Raw genomic sequence first — 17,433 nt, forward strand, 5'->3', positions numbered from 1 at the left:
CTGGCAGCTGGTGACGTAGTGGACACCGGAGTTTGTGAGCTTCGCTTTCATCACTTGAGGTAAGAAAGTTTTGCAATGTAATTGACTTTTTAATTTACATGTATTATTTTGATGACATTTGGTGTTGAATGATATAAAATAAACCAGGACCCTAAACTGAATGAAAATGAATATCGAACAAGCCAACATGAATTTACCGATTTATTTGATATTATTTGAGAACCACTTTCCATCTAGTTTACTACACAAACTGTTATTACTCTCATTTTGATACAATAAGCTATAAAAATGGTTTGAATCGGTTCCAAGATATATAAAGTGATGTGCATGATAATTAATGTAGCCTACATATTAAAAATAGGTAATTATTGCATTTTTAATTTCTATACATTCAATTCATATCTTTTTTAATTCAATACTTCCAACACAAAAAAAATCAGGATTTCAACTCAAAAGCTATGAAGTAGCTAATATTTTTTGTTTTATTTTGTTGTTTTTAAGATGAGGAAGACTGTGACTGAGCAAGTCTGACATCTTAAATGCTGAAGCAGATAGTGGAAGTGCTCAAACCAAGCAATAGAGCAGGGCGGTAAATCGAAAATTTACCGTTACCGAAATTCTTCACGATGACCGACGTAATTTTGACCATGTCGGTAAATTCGGTAATTTAATAAAAGAAGAAAATATAGTCTTTTCATCCCGCTTTGACTCTGTGTTGTTCGGCTATGTTCATTCCCCTTTAAGAAAGCAGACAGTGTGCTTACGTTTGGAGTCACATGGTTTTCAGGAAGCCAATCAAACAGAAGCCCGGTAGGCTAACGCTAGCTGCTAACGCTAGCGGCTAACGCTACAAGTAAACGGGATGAAGTCGGGCTTAAGTTAGCTTCGCCAAACTTTCACCAGACATTAAGTAAACTCTTGACGGGTTCCAGATAGGGATGGAAAAACGAAGGCTTTCTGAAACAATGAACCTCTTTTATGACAATTGCCCTAAATTGAATCACTGTTTGACACACTGCAAGAGCCCCATCTACTGGATAAACAGTGCACGTTTCTTTTTAAAAGTAAAGTTGACAAATTGCCTCAGCATTACATCCTGTATCTTCAATAGAATTAAGTGGATGTCGTCTATTTTAACCAGGAGATCGTGTCGTCATTAAGTGTGATTTACACAATTAAAGTTGACCTCTTTAAGCCTGTGTCATTGCTTTTGTCTGTGAAGATGTGATCAAAGCAGTATTTGTAATACACGACAGTGCTAGTCTTGTAAGTGGCTCATCCTAGATGACGGGGAGTAACTATGTATTGTTTATTTTTTGTAAAAATTACAGTACTGTAAGCACAGTGCTTGGGAACAGGAATATTATTTATTGAATACTGTAAGGATTTCCAAAATCATAAGATGTAAATAATTGAGCCGAATAAAAGAAAGGAAAGGTTTGTGAAACATTTTATTTTTTAATTAAGTATAATTTTTGGGGGGTGGGTGGATGTGTCGTATTTGTATCTATTCTAAATATCGAAACGTATGCCACTATCTAGTGTATAACAATGCGGAATGAATTTAATGAAATTCAAGTGATGATATTTTTCAAGTCATACAAGCTGTTATAAATGTTCACACAAGAATTCTTATTGTTTTCCAAGATTTTTTTTAATACTTAATGTTTAGACTGCATGTGCAATTGTTAAATTGAAAGCTGGTAAATGAATTTAACGAGAAACTGTTAATTTGTATTCCATGCATTCATTCAAATTTTCAAATTATATAACAGTTTGCTTGGGCGAATTTATCGTCATTTATCGTTATCGAGGTAAATCTGCTCAATTTATTGTGATATGTACTTAAGGCCATATCGCCCAGCCCTACCAAGCAACAAAGGTCATATATGAAGAAAAGACCCACCAATTCTATCATTGCCCCACTCCAAGCTCAACTGCTGACACCTACGGCACTTTTTTTTTTTTTTTTTTTTAAAGGTTGAAAACTTCAAAGAAATTAAGGGTGCCATTCATCATGATCTCTCCAAGCGGTATCAGTGGTTGTGGTTTGTTTCCTCTATATGTGCAGTAGCAGTGCAACGGTTCGCGGTTCAAAACCAAACCGAACGGTTCGCCCTGTTCGGTTCAATACGCCTTTATGAACCGCGCCTTTTTGGTTTTGCAGTTACAGTAATTTATTCCAAACGCTTGTGGAATGAATTGGTCAAACTCTGTGTGCCTGTGTGTGACTTGAAGCGCAGCTGTGGAGAAATTCCCGCACCACGAGTAAATGTCCAATCGCTGTCAAGCACTTGTGTAATAGGAGCCGAGTAACGCCCTCTCTCGCTTACGAGCGAGGTGAAAGTGAAACAAGACAGAAAACAAAAAAAGTTATGGCGAGCGGAGGAGTCGACAGACCGAATTTTGAGGAAGCACCGGCTTCTTTCAAATCTGCGGTGTGGCAACATTTCGGTTTCCCCGTGGACTACAATGCAGACGGAGAGAAAATATTGAAAAAAACATAAAACAATCTGCAAGCATTGCTCAGCGCTTGTTCCCTCTGCTAACGGCAAGACTTCTAACATGACTCAGCAGTCAGCACTTCAGCCGGCATCACCCACAGACATCGTTTTCTCAGAGCAGGACAACCCCGAAGATGACACCAGTGAAAACACACGGGTCTATAGAAGAGGCGTTCCAAAAGCCTTACAATATCAGGTCAGAAAAACACAAGAAAATAACCCACGCAGTGGGGATTTGCATTGCAAAAGACATGCAACCATATTCCGTGGTTGAAGATGCGGGCTTCGTTAATTTAATTGCAACGCTTGACCTGCGTTATATTGTTCCCTCGCGGACATCCCCGACATTTAAGAAATGGCACGCAAAGGCATTGAAGATGATTTCACGAAAGCACATGGTTTCGCCCTGACCGCTGATAGTTGGACGTCCCGTGCTACAGAGTGCTACTACCTAACTGTGACGGTCCACTATAATTCATACCTGTCAAGTTGTACGGTCTCGTCGTAATTTGTACACGTGAGCACTGGTTTTTAAATGTGTATGCCGTCCGTTACGTTCAAAATCTGCACGTTTTTCGTGCATTGCGTTTTTGTTTTTTTTCATCCGTTCGGATTTGGTCACCGTTTCTGCAAGGAGCCAATGTTCGTTAATACTTGAATGACACGAGAAAAGTCAGACACGGAGAGGGAAGAGTGTTTGTTGAGACGCTGTAGCAAACGCGATGCTAGGCTAGGTGGCTCCAATTTCCTGACCGTGGTCGACATCATACAATCTACGCCTAGATATCTCATGCATACAGAACTACAAGCGAAATGACACTCGGTAGCGTTAGTAAACAGCCGCCATTTTAGAGCAGTATACTTCTCAGAAAGGCTCTGTTGTAGTAAACCTTCCGAGCGAACCTAAGCAACTTTTTATCCAAAATACTCCTAAATCGGCAAAATCTTGACTTGAGTCTATCTTTAAAGGATGAAACAGTTAACAACAACATTAAATGACCTCCAAACATAGCAAAGGTTACTATGTTTTTGTTTTTTTTGGTTTTTTAAATGAAAAAAAAAACATGAACGGTATCACCAGTTACTTTGTCAAGTAACTTTTTTACTACTGTGTTTATTTCAGTAGTCAGTCACTACACTTGCCAAAGAGCTAAGAGGCATTTTAACAGTCTAAAATGTTTACATTTTAAGTGTTTATTTCATTTTTTTAAAAGCAAAATAAAGGCGGTAAAAAAAAAAAAGCAAAACGCAAACCGAACCGAAACCGTGATCCCAAAACCAAGGTTCAAACCGAACCGTGGGCTAACTGAACCGTTGCACCCCTAATGTGCAGGTGCACAATTTGCAGTAGATTTATATTTTACAGCAATGTTGCACAGAAAAGGTGTCACCGTTTAATAAAAGACTTAAACAGTATTTTTTCTATTTTTAAATATCTTTTTTTTTTTTTCATTTCAACAGTTGTATCGTAGAATGTCATGTATCCAGTTTCTGACCAATATATCGATAATTGCTGTATCGTGATATCGTGAGATAATCATTATCGTGAGCCTTGTATCGCGAATCGTATCGTATCGTGAGGTGCCCTGAGGTTCCCACTCCTAAGCGTCACTGACACACGCAGCATCAAACAGGGGAAGGGGTAAGCGCTGCCGCGCCAAGCCACTCCTGGCTGCATTTTTGACACATGAAAAATAACGAATACGTACTATTGCATGACAGAAAATTTTAGTGGTTTTGTAACCGCGACGTTTTCATAGCATGGTAAACCGTGAAGGTAACTGGCACATTCCTAAACCGGACCGCGCCCTCCCCACCTTAAAAAGTTTCTTCTCGGAACCACACGATTCACGTAGGTCATCCTTTTTTACTTCAAAACGGCGTATTTCGCCGAAAGGTGAGAGATTTTCATGCCTGGATTTTACACTATTTTTGTAAAGCAACTTCAGAAATTACATTTGCAATACAACAGGTTTCCCTTTTAACTCATTTGCTCCCAGAAATGTATAAAGACGCTCTGTTTTTAAATGCTTAACTGTCCCACAAACGTATTTATACGTCTTTTGCGTTTTTTTGGACAAGAAGCATCTTGAGCTTCCGCTCTATCGCCGAAACAAAAAACAAGCCTTAAAACCAATTTTAAAGCAATAAAACTGGCCACTGGGGGCAGTAGCGCATTTGTTAAGACCTCACAACCCAATTCAAACAGTAAAACTTTATAAGGGAAGTTAGCAGAGCCCCTCCGCAGCTTGCTGCTCAGGTCCACTGCACGCTTGAGTGTCCTGCACAGAAACACGCACGGCCAAACCAGTTCCCCCCCAGGAACATAAGTTCCCCAGGCAAACGAGACAGTGGTCACCACAAAAAAAAGACTAAAAAAAAAATCCATCTTTACGAGACAGTCGGCAATGAGGGAAAAGTTTAACCGCTGTCGCAGCCACCAAACGTCATCTCTCAGTTAGGTAAGTGTGAATAAATTGTTACTTTGCTATCAAAAGCTCTATTTGGCTGGTTGTTCATGTTATTTTGTAAAAGGAAAACATTATTCAGATGTTTGGGATGTCACTGAAGCAAAAAATAGCCGTGTTAAAGTCAAAGTTATGTTTGAAATTTTTGCGTTTACAAAAAGCTCATTTTCTCCGTTTTTTCATCAGAAATTGGAAAATTGCTCAAATTAAGCTATTTTCTAATCCTGATTTCTAAAGAATGGAAAAAGATATGAACTTACTTTTTTTTTCTGCTGAAAGAAGCGAGTCTAATCTTTCTTTTGGTGGGTTCCATGTTTATATAGCAATAGAACAGAATTTTTTGTGGGCCTTGCAAAATCAGTCAAAATCCAGTAAAATGGCCGGGAGCGAAGGGCCTTGCTCCAGTGAAAATGGCTGGGAGTGAATGAGTTAAGAGGACCTAGTCAAGGTGGTAGGTAGGTGATTGTCAAGTTGGCCACCTTAACTGTAAAGTGCTTGCAATTGGCAGTGAAACTTTAAAAAAACAGCCACTAAATGGCAGTAGTTTACCATTAATTACCACAAAATAAAAAAGCTACACATGACCATTTCCCTTGGTAATTGTTTTTTTTTAATCACATTACAAGAAGTATACAAAACACATGTTAATCCTTTGTTAGCTATTGAAGACATTTCATTTAATCAGATAGAGAAAATCCATACTCTTATTTAATCAAGAAAAACATTTAAATATACCAGGAGGTGTTTTACTATCACCTACATTATAATTTGCCTATCACCGTGCCATGTTATTCAGATCAACGTTACCCCGCACTCGTTCCAATAATAGTGTCAACCGTGTTGTGTATCTGAGAGTGATGGTGAATCTACAACTCCGGTTTATCCATGCTAAGGCTAGTGCTGCTGCCAATACCCTATTGAACATGGCTAACTCTTGAGTTAAAACTGTGAAATTCACATTCATTCGAAAGGCAAACAGTGCAGAAATACATTACTGCATCGAACATATTTTAATTGGAGAAATTGGCAACTTACTTTGAAATGTTAAGCAGGTCCACTGCTTTCGCATGACCCATAAACTGCGACCCAAAGTATCTGGATGCGACTTGGTCGCCGATCCAATACCTCACATGCTGGTCCAACTGTTTGGACTTGGTTGTCTTGTTGAGAGGCTTTCGTCGAACATAACAACTAAGGCATCTGAGCAGTTCCTTGCGTTAGCACACAGTACTGTGTGATTGCCTGCTGTTGTGATGTTGATGCTAATGATGCTAACGGCGCGCACGCACGAGGTGCAGTGCATCGTAAAAATTCTACGCGTCATCTTCGTTATGGATTAAAAAAAAAAAAAAAAAAACTTCGTCACAGGTATAATTTAGGTTGCACTGAGATGTTCTTGAAAATTAAAACCACGGGTAAAAAATTCCAGACTTACGACAGCTAATTTAATACTTTTAATACCTTTAATAATGGAAAACTAAATTCAATGCCTTTTTTAATACTTTTAATAACCCGCGGGTACCATGTTTATAGAATATCCTAGAATGATTTCCTGACCAATGTATTGATAATCGTTGTATCGCCATATCGTCAGATCATCGTTATCGTGAGCTTTGTATCGCAAATCGTATCGTATCGTGAGGTACCAAGAGGTTCCCACTCCTATTGGAGAGGGCAGCCTCCCACTTCATATAGATTGGGCATCTACTCGTGACAAACTCCTCTTAATTCACAGCAGGAAGATAAAAAGAGCCACAAGATTGGACGTCTAGTGTTGTCAATGGCAGCCAGCGAGTTAATATGTTACTTATGTTTACAATTTTGGAAGATTTACTCTAAGTTGTATTCAATTTGGCATTGTAAATTAAAGAGTAGTGTTTTTTTTTTTTAACTCAGTTTCTGTGTGTTTTTATTTATTTATAGAAGTATCGGTTGAAGAACTGTTGAAACACAATAATAGTTATAAAAAGTGCAGAGTAGTAAAGAGTAGTAGTAAGTATTGGGGAAAAAAACTAACAATACCCAATCCTAGTCACACGTGAACTTATCCTAGCTTACTTGGAAGCCAGTCTGACCTTGTAAAGGAGAAAACGCCCCATACCTGAGTTTGTCATCCCAGACAAACTTCTTCCGAGGCCCCATCACCCTCTTCCCTGGCTTCTCTTCATCATCATCTTCAGAACCATTTTTTTCTCCTTCCTCAGACTGGTGTCTGTCATGAGTGAGATGCAAACACAATGTCTGTGCTTCTATAGAATGAAAGATTGTCCAATAAAATAAATGTAACATAGTTTATGAGGAATTCCCTTACTTTGCCACCTTAGCAATACAGTCCATGTTGTAGCGAGCGATTTGCTCTGGCATCACGCCGCACACTGCCAGCTTCAACTTGAGTAGTGGTGTACGGAGCCGGTCGTCCTGCACGATGGAGTGGGGTGTGATAGTTAACAATGCAAAATGATGTAAGGTATACGTGCCTTCTGAATGTGGGTCGCTAGGAGACCCAGTGCTGTCTTATTGTTTTATGTTTTACTATTTCTTCATTCTTATTTTATTCTTTTTTTTTTTTAATCGATTACTGTGTTGTGTTGTGTTGTGTTGTTGGACCTTGAGTCTGTTAATAAAAATCTATCTATCTAAGGTTCTCCCTAGTTGAAACCTACCTGGATGTTCAGGCTCAGCTTCTTGAGGCGCTTGAGCAGACCTTCTTTATTACACGGAACGAAGGCCTCCAAGTGAGAGTACACGACTGAACGAACATCTGCTGGCTGCTCCTGAACCTGCAAATCGATACTAACATACACACAAATGAAGTGTTACGATGATAGACGCCCAATCATGTGACTTGTTATCCCTCGGAGTTAAGAAACGTTATTAAGATTTGTAAACTAAAAAAAACATTTTAAGACCGCACAGGAACCCAGTATAATGTTTGTTATTGACTATAGCCGCTACTTCTTTCTCCTCATTTGAACCAACTGGCTGTTATTATAAAGTGGCTTATGTTTGTTTGTTTTTTTTGACAAATGAGCATCACATTTTCTCATAAGAAAAAAAAAAAAAAAAAGTTTTCCTTCACTTTTCCATTTCAATCCGCATTATTTAAAGGATAGCTATAGCATGCTACAACAAAGCTGTTATGCTAGCATTGATAGCCGTTAGCCCTGCGTTACTCAGATGCTATTGCTGGCATTTTTTAGAGGTCTTCATCAGCTTTAAGCTTAGAAGGCAATGTAGAGTGGATTTTATTTTTTTCTTCTTTGTGAATTAAGTGACATGTATTTTAAAGTATAGTGTTTTATGATTTCAGATTGCCTTAAAGAACACAAATGGGACTTGTGGTTTCTGGCACTCCAAAGTGACAAGACGGTGCGTATGAATGAAAAGGATACAACTAGACATGTGCCGATTACCGGTTTCAAGGTACACCGTGGTATGCAAACGTAAAGGTTTCAAAACCGCAAAAACTTTCCGTCATACAGTCCCTAAAGTATTAGCAATTTTTTATGTCCCAAAAATGCATGGACAAATCCCTCGCTTGCAGTTGCAAGGCTCAACCCTCCCTCGCCGTTTGTTGCTCAGTGTGAGTCAGCTGTGCTACACGATGGCTGGAGGAGGTGAAACTCCAGAACTTTTTTCCCCCCATCGAAGAAAACGAAATCGCTGGTATGGGAATACTTCAGCTACAGAAAAGTTAGACGGCCGCGACTTTGAGGAGGAGGGCCATCTGACATGTAAAACATGTTTGCGGAGGTTGGCTGCTGAGGGGGCAATACCTCTTCTATGATTTAGCATTTATACAAAATTAAAGGTTAATAAACACTGTCACAAACGTTTCCTACCAGCTGCGAGAGTTAACTCCAGCGTGTTTAGTGTGTCTAGCGGTGGTAAAACATGGCATTTTATTTCTCTCTCTGGCAACTAACTGTGTTGAGAAAAAGAGTGTGTATAATGTAAACATGATACGAGTCATACACACATGCTTTTTATGGAAAATAATTCAATTATTTTGTTGTGATGGTAATAATGTTGAGCTGTGGCTTTGGTGCATTTATTTGAATTTTATTTACTTGTTTTTTTTATTTTTTTAAATTTTTTTATTTTAACATTTTACTTTTGTCCCAATTTGCTAATATGTTTTGAAAAATAAAAATCCTGTTCAATTGGGGGGGGGGGGTTTGTCAAACCCAGATATCTCAAAGTAACAGCTGTAATTGCAATACCGTGATACAGTGAAACCGTGATATTTTGGCTTAAGGTTATCCTACCGTCAGAATATCATACAGGCACATGCCTAGATCCAACTCAGCATATTCTCTAAATGTTCATTGTTCTTCAATACTTCTGTAATAGCCTTGTAATGTGTGGATAAATGTTTAAGTTTAAGGGAGGAGGGAAAACATAAATGCCACTCACTCAAGGAGGATGTTATTCATGTCCATTGTGAAGAACTTTTTGCGTCCCTCTTCGTCAAACTGACGGGAAGCCTGTGACGTGACACAAGTATGAGACACGTCTGACACGTCTTAAAATCAAATAGCATAACATATCAAGTGAGACCGTGAATTTCGTACCGCTCTGAGGTCTTCGATGCGCTTTAAAAGAGGGCCTGGAAGACCAGCGGGAAGCGACGGCGGGCTCGCTACATTACCCTGCGAAACCCTGCCTGCACCCGCCTTAAGACCCGTGCTGAAGGAACCGTTCTCCCCTTGAGAAGGACTAGGGGGCTGCGGAGAGTCCAGCATCCCAAAGTCCAGATCACCCATCATGTCCTGTAACACGTCGTTGTTGGCCGACCCTAGTAGCGACATCACAGCCGGGTCGGACGTCAAGTCCGCCACATTACAGTCGTTGGCGTTGGCAGCCTTTGGTTGGCTGTTGACAACGGCGCTGTTAGCACAGGGCACTTTGGCTTGGGGTCGTGGCATATTAGCACCAGCCACGTTCCTTTTTCGCATCTCTTCCTTCTCCCTGGTGAAGCGCCGCAGCATGTTAGCCAGGTGGAGGGAATCTTTCATAAGTTTCTTCCTCTTCTTCTTTTCGGGCCGATTCAATGATGACACTCTGTCAGAGCAGAAAAAGCAAAATAATAACACTTAACCAAATATTTGCTGATGGAATAACTTAAAGGGGCAGACAACACTTGTATTCATCGCAGCAGAAAGAAACTCGTTTTAACTCATCAACTGTCATTGAAGGCGACACAAATCTACTATTGACAAACTCATTTAAACTCGAAGCAGACCGATGGAAAAGACACACGTGATTGGACGTCTGTTGTTGTCAATGTCACTGAAAGAGTTCATTAAAAAGAAAAAAATAATTTTTAGGATGTGTAATCGTGGCGAAAACCAAAAAAAAAAAAAAAAAAAAAAGCTAGAAACTGACAATAACTGTCTTGAATTAAAAATTTTGGAACCTTACCTGGGCTTTGGTACTTTATTTTTCCTGGGTTTCTTCTCCTCCAAAACAGCACCATCTTGCTTTTTCTTCCGCTTTTTAATCACCCGCTCTTCTCCATCTTTCAACTTATAGTGGATTTATGTTTTCATTCAAAGATCTCATAAACAAAAGACAACAATCATGAATTTACAGAGTTGGAAAGAACGTACCTTTACGTGATTATTCTCTGTATCCTCTCCTTCAGAATCAGATGCGGCTCGAAACTGCAGGGTGCCCGTGTTAATGTAGAAGCCTCCATGTTTGGTGGTCAGAGAGGCCGGAACCAGCTCATCATACTGTACAAACAAGGAATATTGTTCATTGGGGATTATGATAAAACTACAATTAATTCATAGTAGTGTAATTAATTCAAGTCGTATATTTTAAAATCATTTAACACAATAGTGAAAAATGGAGACAGAGGTTAAAAAAATAAATCTGCAGTCTTATCATATTGTCTCGATGCAAGAAGTAGGAAATATGACAGCACTAAAACATTAATAACATTGGGGAACAATTTGGAAAATGACATCTGTTGTGTTAGATTTTAATGCTGATTATAACTCAAGGGTTTCCCCCAGTACGTTAAAAGCCTGGCGGGCTGCCGTGCTTTGTTTAGAAATAGGTTTGAAAGTGTGTTAGTGACATCTTTGGGTCGCTATGAGAACAAATCTGTCCCAGGTATCTGCCATTGCACTAAATTGCAACTGATTTTTGTGTTTGGTAAAACTGTATTTCAAGACTGTGCCTTTTTACAATATTCCACGTCTAAGCATTGTTAATAAATGGCTTTTAATAACACATAATCATCATAAATTCATCTAAAATTAACATTTATTTTTTTTATTTCTAAAAACATTGTGGCTTTCTCTACCACTAGTTATTTCAAGTTCTCAAAGGGAAATTCTGTAACTAAAATTGACATGCTGATTCCAAAATTGCACAGTTTTTTTCCTGGGGTGTCGATTTTTTTCTTTCTTCCTTTCTTTTCCCTTCAGGCAAACAAACATACAGCATTTATATGTGTTTACATTTAATTCATTTTCTCCACAGCTTACCTAATTACTGTACTATGTTACAGTTAAAATAGCCGTATCCTTTGTAAAAAAAAAAAAAAAAAAAAGGGGCGATGAACATTAGTCCATCGCCTCTTCCAGTCTAAATGGATTGGAGGTCTAGCACCACCAATGGTATTGAAAGATGAGCATTCACAGCCAGTCCTCCCCTTTTAATGAATTGGAGGTCTATCGCTGTCAATGGCAAAAAATTAGTTAATATTTCATTTTATGTCAAAAGTTTTTTTTTTTTTTTGGTTAAATATTTTACACACACACACATATATATATATATATACACATACACACATATAAGAAAACAGCGTTTCTATAGTTCAAATACTTGATGTGCTCGAGAAAAAACAATAACAGTTTAGGATTTGGACGTGTGCATGTTTTATGAACTCACGGCTTCAGAATTGTCAATGAAGGGGTCGGTCTCATCATACCCGTAACCAATATCAATGAGATCCTGCATCCTGTCTTTTTTCCTCTTCTTGGAAGCACCACCCTGAGGGCAATGCATTAGATAAATGGCACACCACGAAAAAATGTCTGCTTACAAAACGTATCTGCGAACTAGGGATTAATTAAAAAAATGTTGAGCTTAAAGTTCAAGGTGAAAATGGCTTGGCTCTCCAAAGAACTTCCAAAAAAAACGTACATATTTGTTTTCAAACTTCCTGGCCAACTCTTCCACCTCGCGTCTCTCCTTCTCATCATCAGCGAGTGGGTCGTTGGGGTCCAGGGAGGGTGCAAGGCCTTTAGGGACAGTTGAAGCAGCTGCAAGTTGTACCTACATGAGAATAAGTCAAATGAGAACAGCTTGGTAATTACTGAGTAAATAACGAGCGCAACAGGTCTAACCCCTTGATGCCAAAATTTTAAAAAATTAGGATTGAAAAATCATTCACTTAAAATAATAGATAACAATAAAACAACCAAATAACTAATATAATACATTTTTTTTATTACCATGTATTTACACTCAATTAACAGTTATCTAAAACACTCAGATTTCCATTCTTTGTGTCTAACCAGCTAAACGCGACAGGTTAAAAAACAAATAAATAAAAATACTGTACAAAATATCAAGTATGATGCAAATTATCGACAAAAGGCATTGATGCTCAAACAAACCATTGAGGCTGCTTGTCGCTCATTTGCGACAATAGGCAACAAATAGGCCAGCTTGTTAGATGGGTATGCATTTTCTCTGTCCAATTATGGGTCAGTCACTAGACTGAAATGCTGTACTGTTTAACAAATGGACTGAAAAGCAATGTTGTGACATGTCAGAGCATGGTTATGTATTATCTGATAATTACACTTTTCACTGTGTGTATATTAGTCAGTATTAGAAGTGGCACAATCAACAGAAAACGAATCAACAACTGTTTTGGTTGATTCCACTTTTACAACTATTGTTTTACTTTAAATTGTCCCAATCCTCTGATTTCTCTCAAAAAGTATACAATATCTGATTTCTGTAGCTCTTCATGAAATAAGACTCATCGGTTAAACAAACAACATGTCATCAGTTCAATCCTTTCAATTTGAACCCGAGAGTAACATAAATGCGTATGAGAGCACTGTCGATATTTTACAAAACGAGCAGCAAAAGCAAAATGAACAGGAAAGACAGGGTGAGATGTGACGAAAGTAGCAAAAAAAAAAAAAAAAAAAACCTGTTCTGCCAAAATGTGCTGCACCGGTGAAACGTCCAACAAGAGGCGAATTTGACACCCAAAGTACTACCGTGTGCTTTCAGCTTGTTTTGTTTACATACATACCAACAGAACATACTAAAGATTAGAGGAGTTCCAAAAAAATCGATCATTACATAAATCGTGATTCGACACGTGACTTTTCGATTACGATACATAAATGTTGAAAAACGATGATTTTCCCACATAACTTCATGACAGCCGCTCGTAGCGGAATGAAATTCATGACACGTCTGCCGCCCGGACAACTTTAACGGACGCACGCACAACGTTATAATGGATGCTTCCTGTAACTGAGTGAGAGATGTACTCCTTTTCAAAAGACTGAAAAATAAATTTGTGTATGAGACAGGCAGGAAAAGATATTTTTAATGGTTATTTTTTTAAGAGCGAGAGGGGAAGAGAGACAGTTCATTGCTCATTGTCTTTCAGATGTCCAGCTGTAGTTTCAAGTAATGTCAATTAAAAAATGTCCTGAGTGTGTTGCCAAGACCCGTGTGCGTCTATAAGAGGTGAGTACGCGAACCCTCTTGTACTGTTTAGCCTTTATTGGTGTTGTTTTTCAGGTGTTAATAGTTAGCTAATTAGCTTAGCGCTCGGCACTAATTCGCTAACTTGTATTTCATATGCAGAACGTGTAAAACCATGATTAAGTACAGCGGTAACACTACAAACGTGTGAAATAGTACAGACATCTGTGAAAACAAAGTATATAGAGACCCTACTCACCTACGTCACAAAATGACGTGTCGCTGTATCCGGCCGCCATATTGTCCGTATTTTTTAGACTTATTCTCATTGTTTTCAATTAGTCGTGCAAGTTATAGAGCAATTCATGGAAGCCCCGGTGTTATCTGATGCTGTAAACTCATTGGATGCGTTGCATAAAAGGCGTTATGTGGAATAGCTTCAGTTTATCCATTCGCCAGATCCATATTTGATGCCTAAATCGATGTTTTTCGACCCGCTGTCGTCGCAGTCTTTGCCTGATATTTACAACTATCTTGTCCACACAAAATCAGTCTATTCTCGCTAAAGTTTGAAAAATTTTAAGAGCTTGGAGGCTTATAAATACTTCGTTGCTGGTTGGGTGAAACAGGTCCTCGTCCACGAAAATTCGGCAGGAATCTATCGTGTGCTCGGGAAGGTGAGTTATGAAATTTTCAATTCAAAATCTTTTGTTCTTGCTAACATCCACTGTCAAGTCTAATGTATTTCATGTCATTTGTCAATGGAGCTAGGGCTTTTAATGTTTATTTGGTTTAGCGATAGCACTCTCACTACATACATATATAGTATGTAATAAATATGAAGTGCGATAGCACTACTCCAGATTGTCCCTAGTTGAATTTATTTTTTGGCTTTTGACCTCAATAGTGAAATTGTTAATTAATTGTATGACAACTGTCTGATTATCCCCTTATAATTATATATTTTTAGGTAGTTCATTCACAACGTCTGAGTGGATGTTGTCGGCGATTAGCCTAGCAATGATCTTAATTGTGGTTGTCAGCCCAAAACCCTCTAAATATATATTAAATGCATCTTACCAGATATAAAATGACTACTACATAATCTGTGGTAGTCGTTTGGAGCCCAGTTTTCTCGTCGAATTGCAGCAGTCAATCTCGGTCTCCTCTCCGGGTCTCTCGGAATACGGTAAAACTTCAAGTCTCTCCGTCTATCTTCTCTGTTTTTGCAACCGACCGCCACACACGACTTCACCATTTTGATTATTAATGTTAACGAGCAGAAAAACACGCCATAGTAGGAGGAATTTACGAAGCGCTAATGCATTAACATGACGAGTATACGGACAACATGGCGCGGGGGCGTGGCTGTGACGTCACGTGAGTAGGGTCTATTGGTTAAAAAAAGTCTTATTTCTAAAGACATTTTGTTTCCAGAAAATGTGGGATTCATTCCACCTGTGTAAGTTTTATTGTATTGCTGAGAGAAATAAGTACTCCCTTTAAAATGGTTAATGTTTTTGCACTTTCTTGTAAAAATAAATAAATAAAAAAGCATCTTAAGGGCAGCTTTTTGTTGTATGTGCATGTTTCCATTGTTCCTGTTGAATCATTAGGATATTTTAATCATGTTAATCATTTGATTGGTCGAATAATTAATAGAATAAAACTGTTTTTTGTAATTGCCAACCTTGACAGCCCTACTTGGCATCATGTCAGAGCCCCCCCCCCCCCCCCCCCAATTTGTCTCATCTCATGAAAATGACTAACGGTAATTTAGAGCTTTGTTTAGTTGCTCTTGTTCATTGAATACATATACGCTCAGAACACCTTGCTCATAGTATATCAGATAATATTAGCTTTGGATACAGGTCATAAATTGAACAAATGTGCAAAAAATGAAGAAGCCCACCTCGCACCAATTCCAAACACCCCAAAATGCGAGTGCCCGCTCACCTGAGATGGACGCGAAGGAGTCGGGAGCACCAATTCGATGTAGTTAAACTCTGCAGAACCACGTTCACTCGGCTCGGAGAGAGAGAGGTTGAGACGGACGGTGGGTTTGACCTCCGCGGGCTCGGCGGCATCAGCCTGCGCGGTCCCGAATCCCCCTCCGCCACCTTCTGACCCGAACGCACTGCCCAAACTTATGGCCTCGTCTTCGCGGCGGCGTTTCTTGCTCACCTCCGGGGTCGATAGAGCGGCTGTGTGGAAGGGCGAGAGGGTGACGAAGGGGACTTTCCTGGGTTCTGCCATTTGTTCGCCGACCGGACACGCGAAATAGGGCCAGGCTCCTCCGCTGGTGGTAAGCTATCGCCGGAGATAGTCGCCAGCTAGTTACTAAGCTAGCTAGCTTCCGTTGAATAACTGCTACAGACAACACAATTACGAGTATTTCCCCTCAGTCCCTAATGAATCCATGGAGTATGATTCCTGGCGCGTGCCCCGTTCGTCTACGAGGGACTTTAAGAGTTCTAAATTGCAGTTTTAAGTGATCCCATGAAATTGGTGCTTAGCTACAGAAAGAAGGCTTCTGTAGTAGCCATCTTGATCATTATTATCATTATTCCGCGGTTGGCGTGCAGAAAGCGGAAGTTGAGGAGGAAAGGAAACAGCGTTTAACCAATAGGCGAGTCGGAAGAGTTCTTGGACACGCCCATCCGACTGTCGAGCGCGAATGTGGAGGTGATTTTTTTGCATAGGCGCGGATGCTGGACCGGACTCCAACACAAAGGCGACAGCACGTTGCATTCAAATTGGAGCATCTCTTCCAATTGTGCGTCACCGTTTCCATGGTGAAACGAATATTTGGCGTAATGCACGCACGTGTAGGAAACCGTTTGGTGCACCCGAAGTCTTTAGCTCTGTCACAACTTCTCAGTCCTACAAGTAAAGTGACTTAAGTGACCTGGCGTCCTCACATGTGGTCTATATGAAGCAAACTGTGACGTCCAAATACGTTTGTAGACACCCCCCCAATAATCGCTTCTTGGGAATATATAACATTGTTACACTCTGGTTATGGCTGTAATTTAACGCTGTTTTTTTTTTTTTAATCTTTTTTTTTTTTTTATAATAATTATAAAAAAAGACTTTTTCTTAAAGCTACTTAATAAAAGGGAAAAGCATATTTAAAAAATGCATTTAATAAAATCTGAATTCACTGCCTGCTTTTGACAAAAAACATCCATTTAGACTGGGAGGCCTGGCTGTGAATGTTAATCTTTGAGTGATATTGGCAGCACTGATCCAAATCAATTTTGACCTGTGGGGTGGGGGCGCAAAATAGCAGTCCTAGGAAGGATTTACCTTGAAAATCTGTCAATTCCATTTTAAGGCATTGCAGAAACCCTGATGTTTTGACCCTCAGTGACAAAACAATATGGTTGGCAAGATGACAGTGCATTCCACAAGTCAAATAATTTTATCAACATTTCCCCTTCATTGTTCATTGGAGGTCCTCCCTTCAGGCAGGAGATAGTCCCTTAAGTCCAATAGAACAAGGAACACCTTACCAAGTGCGAGTAGTTGCCAAATTTGCACATTTCTGGCACTTAGATGCGAAGCTGTCTTTAGCATTAAATTGTAGTCTGTGTTATTGTAAGTTATTGTATGAGTTATTTGTGTTATCTGTGTGCTTATCTGCGGGGACAATAAACTTAAACTGGACTAACATTTACAGGCCCATATTACAAGTCTATGCAACTTCCTGTTCATTTATTTTACAACACTGGAAAATGCACATTTTTCACACCTTATGGTTTAGT

At 39.3% G+C, this 17,433-nt stretch overlaps 1 protein-coding gene across 2 annotated transcripts in view; it reads right to left on the bottom strand.

Annotated features, from left to right (window-relative positions):
- ubn2b (ubinuclein 2b) overlaps positions 1-16,240 on the bottom strand; it is a 32,778-nt gene extending 16,538 nt beyond the window's left edge. For both annotated transcript variants that reach the window (XM_057817333.1, XM_057817334.1), the window contains exons 1-10: positions 15,623-16,240; positions 12,134-12,265; positions 11,879-11,980; positions 10,585-10,710; positions 10,397-10,500; positions 9,547-10,036; positions 9,389-9,459; positions 7,636-7,765; positions 7,284-7,390; positions 7,074-7,184 (exon numbers count right to left, since the gene is read on the bottom strand). In XM_057817333.1, coding sequence (XP_057673316.1) covers positions 7,074-7,184; positions 7,284-7,390; positions 7,636-7,765; positions 9,389-9,459; positions 9,547-10,036; positions 10,397-10,500; positions 10,585-10,710; positions 11,879-11,980; positions 12,134-12,265; positions 15,623-15,922 — 1,673 coding nt within the window. In that variant the 5' untranslated portion in view covers positions 15,923-16,240. The remainder of the gene's footprint in view (positions 1-7,073; positions 7,185-7,283; positions 7,391-7,635; positions 7,766-9,388; positions 9,460-9,546; positions 10,037-10,396; positions 10,501-10,584; positions 10,711-11,878; positions 11,981-12,133; positions 12,266-15,622) is intronic.
- Positions 16,241-17,433: the final 1,193 nt, after the last annotated feature.

This window comes from Corythoichthys intestinalis, chromosome 16, assembly GCF_030265065.1.
Source record: "Corythoichthys intestinalis isolate RoL2023-P3 chromosome 16, ASM3026506v1, whole genome shotgun sequence".
In the NCBI taxonomy this organism is placed as follows: Eukaryota; Metazoa; Chordata; class Actinopteri; order Syngnathiformes; family Syngnathidae; genus Corythoichthys; species Corythoichthys intestinalis.